Consider the following 8,135-nt stretch of genomic DNA (forward strand, 5'->3'; position numbering starts at 1 on the left):
TTAAAACAAATAACAACGGCTAACAACACATAACCGTTGTAATTAAGTTTGGTAAAATTCGCGGAATAAATTCTACAACGTGTTTTGATGATTTTCGTGAATAAGCGTTGTTAAAGGGTCGTTGTGGTTGCCTGTATTTGTAGTAGTGCATCCTCTCTGCAAACACATTGGTCTGACTCACCTTTGTTTTGCTGACGACCTGATCATGTTCTGTAAGGGGGATAGGAAGAGTATTGAATTATTATTGAATGCTTTTGGTTATTTCTCAAAGGCTTCAGGTTTGCAAATGAACAAGGAGAAGTCTAATTTTTATTGTAATGGTATGGTGAGCAGTACAGTTCTCGAGATTGAGTCTGAGACTGGTATGAAGCCTGATAAGGTGCCTTTTAAGTACTTGGGGATCAATGTGTCTCCTAAGAGACTGTCAGTCTTGGACTGCCATTGCTTGGTAGAGAAAGTTGTTGAGAGAATCAGGGGACTAGGGGCTAGAAAGTTGGCTTATTCTGGTAGACTGGTTCTTGTGCAATCAGTCCTTAGTTCTCTCCATTCTTATTGGGCACGAATTTTTATCATTCCTAAAACTGTCATAGCCAAAATTGAAGCAGTGTGCAGACGGTTTCTCTGGCATGGTACTGAGCATCAGGAAGGTCCTGCTCTGGTGGCTTGGGATGCTATTTGTCGTCCTTGTAATCAAGGAGGGCTTGGGATAAAGAAACTCTATGACTGGAACATTGCAGCATTAGGGAAATACGTATGGTGGATTGAGCAGAAAGCAGACCATTTATGGGTCAAATGGGTGCATTCCATCTATATTAAAAGAGGCATTTGGAAGGAGTATGAACCATCAATGAATAGTAGTTGGGCTTGGCGCAAAATTTGTCAAGTGAAGACTATTTTTCATCAGTTCTTTTATGGTAATGTGGGACAAATGACAGGGCAGTATTCTATTAAGCAGGGATACAAGTTTCTTCGACCTGACATTGAGAAAGTAAGCTGGGCAGCATTGATGACAGTGAAGTGGATGGTGCCCAGGCATAGATTTTGTGTGTGGCTTATAGCTCAGGAGAGACTACTCACACAAGATAGGCTCATGAAGATGCAGATTATTACTGGTAATCTTTGTTTTATGTGTGGACTGGTTGAGGAGGACCATGAGCACTTATTTTTTAGGTGTGAATACAGTAGGAAATGCAGGGACTTGGTTCACAGTTGGTGTCCTTTCCAGTTACCTGCAGAGAAATGTTGTGACTGGTGGAGGAATTGGAGATCACGAAGTTTGGCAAGGAACGAGTGATAGCGATTTATCTTGGCAAAGACTGATGACGAACATATGGTGGTGCAGGAACAAATGCAGGGTGGATATGATTCTGCTTCGACCTGAGTACTTAATCAGGCAGGTTCATAATGAAGTACGTCTAAGGTTGAGTAGTATTAGACTTGGTAGCAAGAATAGTAAAGTGTTGGATTGGATTGATATAATTTGTAAGAAGTAGGATAAGTGTAGTGCTTATCTTTTAACAATGATGTAATGGGCTTGGTTTAATTATTTAATGAGAAGCTTACCTTTCCCAAAAAAAAAAATGAATAGAAAATTATTATTTTAGGAATTAGGAAAGATCCAACGCGGAAAATCACAGAAAGGAGGCTGAGGAAGAGGCGCAGCAAGAGCTGCGTCCCTTTGAAGAGGCGCAGCAAGTCTGCGCGCTTTGTTCCCCTGATGTATCCGTCCGATGATTTTAGGAAACAACTTTTAGTATAAATAGAGACGTCGAGGGAGGTTTTATTCACATAATTCTTCCGTCTTTCCTTCGTCTTATTACATAAAGCTCTCAAAATAGGCATACATTATGAATAGTCTCGAAATCCGTATGAAAGAATGGACAAATGAGTTTTCCAATGTGGAGAAACACGATATGGGTGCCTATAATTTTGGATCGATCTTGAGTTTGAAGCTGATCAAGGTAGTCAAACCATTCTTGGATGCTTGTCTTGATTATTGGGACCCTAATTATCACGTATTTGCCTTTCCTGGAGGCGACATTTGCCCATTTCCCGAAGAAATTGCTACGATTGGTGGTTGGGACCCGGAACATTTACCTGTTATTCCCTCTACTTCTCAAGGTATAAGAACAAGTTTAGGGATTTGCTTGGGTTGACAAGAGCTGAGGTTGGCCGTCTTGTGACCTCAAAAGGAGTGCGAATGTTGGATTTCATTGATCGATTCATAAACAGGGCAGATCCCACCATTTCTTATGTTGCCAGGCGGAGGGCTTTCGGGTTTTGCTTACTACATGTATATGTCCTTCAAGGGCATGTTGATGAGGATTTAAGAGGTGATCCTCGTTATCTGAGCCTGATTGAGCAAATGGAGCTGCGCAAGAGCCCAGCTTACCTGTGTCTAGGAGAGAACTTGTTGGGGTTAGATAACAGGAAAGCCAACCGTAACCTTCCTTATCTGGGAAGTCCCATTATTTTGCAGGTAAAAGAATAAAATTCTCTTCTTTCTTTTTTGTTTTTGTTTTTTTTTTGTTTTTTTTTTTTGTTTTTGGATTGATTCTAACACCTGCTTTTGGTAGGTCTGGCTTATGGAGCGTCTTCGATTGATCGAACCCCCAGTTAATGTTCCTACTTATCATGCTCGGTCGATTGCGATGAGGACTAGGTTCTACATGGTGGACTTCACTCGAGTCTGCAACTATTGGGAAAACAAACTGAAGAGTGATGATGGCCCCTTGATTAGATGGATCGTACCATGGTGGCATCTCAAGTCTGTCACTGGAGTATCATCCTTGGATCCTACCCGATCTGTGCACATTCCTGGCTTGGAGTTTATGGTATGCATCTTCCCTGAGAGGTTGATGAGGCAGGTCGGATTGAAGCAGATGATTCCGAAGCTTGACACTATCCCGCAGACTGCCGTGGCGCTTACTACTGAGAGCCTAAGAGAATGGGCCATCAAATGGGCTTAAAGAAATACGTGGTTCTTGAACTCTTCTGTTAGTGCTCTATGGGTGTTAGATTCCTATCTGCGGTGAAGGAAGGCTACTACTCCGAAGAAGCGCGAGAGATTGAGGAAGCGCGAGCCTATTGACTACAAGGTTCACGATGTAGAAAAGGAGAAAGAGAAGCATCTGACTGAGGGAGAGGAAGAAGCCGGGTTTCGAGTTGTTCATCCTTCAAAGAAACCGAAGACTTCTCCTGCCGTGGAAAAGGTGGTTGACAAGAATGGCAAGGCTAGACCACGAGAGAGACCGTTGGTGAATAGGTCCGAAGTGGCGCAAGAGCGTCCGGCTCGAGGTCGAGACAAGAAATATGATAAAAATGACAAAGGCAAAGGGAAAATTGAGGAATAGCCTAAGTCTTTATTATTATTATTTATTATTATTATTATTATTGTAATAAGAAGGTGGGGTTTTTTAGAATCCTAGCCTAGTTTTTTATTTTTATTTTCAGCTTTATTCATATTATGTGGCATATTATTATTTAAAAGGAATGAAATAAAAGAGGTTGATTGGTTATAAAACCGTTATGATTTTCTTTCATTATTCTTGTCGAATTCCAAATGCATTTGCAAATGTCCTTCTATTTATATTTAAAATAATTGATGGGTTGTATCCTGTGAAGGATTGCCTACGTATTCATTTGAAAAATGAAATCAAACCCTTACGCGTAGTTCAAGTAAATGTAAAAGAATAATTGTTCTAAGCAAGAGCTTGTAATAAACTTAGAAAATAAGCATGAGCTTTTTACTTACTCTTAAAGTGCAATTCGGTTTATTTGATGATATGAGGATGACAAATTGTCAGAGCAAGGTGATATCAGCTTATTTTAGCTTGGCGATGGGCCGTTTATTCCGTGCCGCAGGAGCGACACGTGAGGTTACGCGAGGCGCGTTTTTGCTCCTATTCTAGGCATAGTAACGTTTCAGTTGGTCGAGGTTTGTCGGGTTGGCAAATTCATTCCCATCTAAGTCTGTTATTCTAACCGCACCCCCTGGAATTATGGACTTGACTAGAAATGGCCCGGCCTAATTGGGTTTGAATTTTCCTCGTGGATCGATAGGTAAAAGAGCTGTATTTGATTTGAGGACCAAGCCTCCTTCTTTGATGTTCCTTGGCTTAACCTTTTTGTTGAAGGCTCGTTTGATACGTGCCTGATATGTTTGCACATTATGTAATGCACGTAGTCTACGTTCATCCAGGAGGATGAGTTCTTCATATCTATCCCTCTACCAATCGGCTTCTGGGATTTGACTTTCGGGTAAAATGCGCAAGGATGGTATTTCTAGCTCGACTGGTTGTACAGCTTCCATGCCATAGGTCAAATAGAAATGGGTGGCCCCAGTGGGCATCCTAACAGATGTACGGTATCCCCATAAAGCAAAAGGTATCTTGCTTGGCCAATCTCGATGGTTGTCAATCATTTTCTTGAGAATTGTAACAACGTTCTTGTTTGCCGCCTCTACCGCACCATTAGTTTGTGGTCTATATGACGAGGAGTGGTGATGTTTGATTTTGTACTTGGCTAGCAATTGCTCAGTCTCAGCTTGGAAATGTGATCCATTGTCACTGATGATCTCATGTGGGCAACCGTATCGATAGATGATGTTGTTTTGTATGAACTTTGCTACGTTTTTGGCCGTGAGACTAGTGTAGGAAGCCGCTTCTACCCATTTGGTGAAGTAATCGATTGCCACTAGAATGAAACAGTGACCTCCTGTTCCGGCTGGATTAATCTTGCCGATGATATCAATTCCCTAAGCAGAAAATGGCCAGAGAGATGTCATTGTATAGAGCAGTGAAAGAGGGACATGTTGCACATTCCCGAAGATTTGACAGTTGTGGCAATGTCTTACATATTTGATGCAATCGGATTCCATTGTGGTCCAATAATACCCCAAACGTGTGATTTTCTTCGTCATCATGGGTCCACTCATATGAGGACCACATTCTCCATCATGGACTTCTTCCATCACTTTCCGTGCCTGTGAATGATCAAGACAGCGTAGGATTACACCAAGAGGTGTTCTTTTGTATAACTCTCCTTGCATGAGAACATATTTGGAAGCGAGTAAGCGTATAGCGCGTTGTCCCCTCTTGTCCATATCTGGTGGATAAGTGCCGTTGAGTTTGGTGTTCAGGATTACTTGGAACCAAGGTTCCTCTGTAATTTCCTCTTCATCGGTGATTTGGTGCACATAAGCTGGCTCTGATCGTCGTTCGATGCATAAAGGCATTTCTACCATGCTATCCAGTATATTAATCAAAGATTCAAGTTTTGCAAGAGCATTTGCAAATTGATTCTCCTCTCGAGGTAGGTGTAGGTAGGTTACTTGATCGAAGAATTGGGCAACTTGGTCTATTCTGGCTTGATAAGGTGCTAATCTTTCACTTCGTATTTTCCAAGATCCCATGATTTGGTTGATGATTAAAGATGAATCCCCATGTACTCGAAGATTCTTGATGCCTAAACCTACTGCTGCTTGTAATCCAATGAGACAAACTTCGTATTCTGCAGCGTTATTTGTCACCTCGAAGTCGAGTTTGACAGAGATTGGTGTATGCTCGCCTTCAGGAGAAATGAGCAACACTCCTATTCTAAATCCTCTCAAGTTCAACGCTCCATCAAAATAAAGGTCCCAAGAGTCTACATCGGTTTGGAGTATATCCTCATCCGGAAACGACCAGGTGTCTATCGTTTGTGTATCATTGATGGGATTTTCTGCGAAGAACTCGGCAACGGCGCGCCCCTTTATAACTTTCAAAGGTACATACTTGAAGTCAAACTCTAAGAGCATCAAAGTCCATCTCGCCAGGCGTCCATTGAGAACGGGTTTCTCGAAGAGGTATTTGACAGGATCCATTTTGGAGTATATTTTGACGGAGTATCTAAGCATGTAATGGCGTAGCTTCTTCGTTGCCCACACAAGAGCGAGGCATGTCTTCTCGAGTGGTGTGTATTTGCACTCGTACTCCAAGAACTTCTTACTAAGGTAGTAGATAGCTCTTTCTTCTTTTCCTACGGTTTGGACTAGCATGGCGCCCATGGCTGTTTCAGTTACCGTGAGATATAAACCAAGAGGTTGATCTCGTTGAGGTGGATGAGCACTGGTGGCTTAGCTAGTATCTCCTTGATTCGGTCGAAAGCCTTCTGACAGTCATCATCCCACATGGTGTGATCTGTTTTCTTTAGCTTTTTGAAGATAGGTTCGCAGATCATGGTGAGTTTCGATATGAATCGACTTATGTATTGCACCTTACCTAGGAATCCTCTAACCTCTTTCTCTGTTTGAGGTTGCGGCATTTCGATTAGAGCTTTGATCTTGGAAGGGTCTATTTCTATTCCTCGTTGGCTAACAACATATCCTAGGAGTTTACCAGATGTTACTCCGAATGCGCATTTCTGAGGGTTGAGCCTCATGTTGTACTTCCGTAGCCTTGAGAAGAATTTGCGAAGGTTCGCAATGTGCCCCTCTCTATCCTTAGACTTGACAATCATGTCATCTACGTATACCTCAACTTCTTTATGCATCATGTTATGTAAGAGCGTAGTTGCGGTGTGTTGGTATGTAGCTCCGGCGTTGATTAACCCAAACGGCATAACCGTGTAGCAATAGGTTCCCTATTGAGTGGCGAAGGCGGTCTTATGCATATCTTCTTAGGCCATCTTGATTTGGTTATAACCCGCGTACCCATCCATGAAGGACAATAGCATGTGATCTGCTGTATTATCCACCAATATGTCGATATGTGGTAGAGGAAAGTCATCTTTAGGACTCACTTTGTTTAAGTCTCTAAAATCAACACAAACACGGATTCTCCCATCCTTTTTGGGTACGGGTACTATGTTAACTACCCAGTCTGAGTACTCGGAAACTTTGATGAACCCGACTTTGAATTGCTTATCGACTTCTTCCTTGATCTTAAGAGCTCATTCTGTCCTCATTCGACAAAGCTTCTGTTTTACGGGTTTGAAACCTGGTTGATTGGGATTCTATGCTCTGCGACGTCCCTGTCGATCCCTGGCATGTCTTTGTAGGACCAAGCGAAAACGTCTTTAAACTCGTGTAGGAGGTCTATGAAAACTGGCCCTTTCGGTAGAGCTCAAGGTCGTCCCTATCCTAAGTTCTTGGGGTTCTAGTTCGGTTCCTACGTTGATGGGTTTCGTGTTCTCTATTACTGGTCCCCCTTCCCCTTCTTGTAGTATTTCTTTGGCTATGTAGGGAGGTATCTTGATCGAGTCTGGGTCTGGGTCGTCCTCAGTATCATCGCAAACGGAATTGCATTCAAAATAACACGAAGAGTAAGAAGAACCTGATTTATTCATATTAAAGTTTGAGAGAAGTTGAAACAAAGAAGCTATTTGATCTGTAGTCAGTGGCGGTAAAGGGACATCCGTTGGGACATTTCCCAAACTACTATTATTACTTGATGCTAAGCTAGGAGAAACAAGGGGGATGGGAATGACGACAAGAGAAGACACTCTAGGAACTTTTCTAGACTCTGACTCTGACTCTGACTCTGACTCAAATTCATCGTCTTCTGGTTCTCCCTTGAACATCTCTCCTTCTCTAGTGGTGATCTTGAAGAGTCTTCTTTGGTTGTTTGTCCACTTGATTGATTTTCTCCATCCTTTATGCTGGTTTGTGTTGGTTTCTGCGGTCCCCAGCGTGGCAATGATCTCATCTATGATGCTTTCAGCGCTTTTGATTAAGGGAAGGTCTTGGAGATAGACATCTTCCTCGCTATCTGTCCATATCCCGTTGATTACCTCCTCTTTTGGGGAGATAACATGTGAACAATCTAAGATAGATTCGTCACTTGTAATCATCAGAACTCCAAGAGGATTCTGAGTGTTGTTGGGCTTACCTCCAGGCGGTATTGGTAGGCGACCGTCTTCAATCATGTCTTGAAGTACATTTTTCAGTTTGTAGCATTTTTCTGTGTCATGTCCCTTACCTCTATGATATTCGCAGTATGAATTCTCGTCCCAGAACTTGGATTTCTTTTCTGGTTCGGGTGTAGGGCCTATGGGTTTAAGTTTACCCAGTTTCATCAACCTTTTTAGAGCATTGGAGTATGTGTCCCCAATATTTGTGAATTTCCTTGGTGGGGTACTCTTCTTAGATGGTTCGA

The 8,135-nt window shown here is 42.3% G+C and overlaps 1 protein-coding gene across 1 annotated transcript; it reads left to right on the forward strand.

Annotated features, from left to right (window-relative positions):
- Positions 1-205: 205 nt before the first annotated feature.
- Positions 206-1,294, forward strand: LOC141588584 (uncharacterized). The gene has a single exon (XM_074410017.1). It carries the CDS (start codon positions 206-208, stop codon positions 1,292-1,294), a length of 1,089 nt encoding a protein of 362 aa, XP_074266118.1.
- Positions 1,295-8,135: the final 6,841 nt, after the last annotated feature.

The sequence above is a fragment of the Silene latifolia genome, chromosome 6 (assembly GCF_048544455.1).
Source record: "Silene latifolia isolate original U9 population chromosome 6, ASM4854445v1, whole genome shotgun sequence".
In the NCBI taxonomy this organism is placed as follows: Eukaryota; Viridiplantae; Streptophyta; class Magnoliopsida; order Caryophyllales; family Caryophyllaceae; genus Silene; species Silene latifolia.

Bases quoted from the DNA above. Each gene is read 5' to 3' on its own strand.
- LOC141588584 (XM_074410017.1), top strand. From the start codon at position 206: ATGTTCTGTAAGGGGGATAGGAAGAGTATTGAATTATTATTGAATGCT.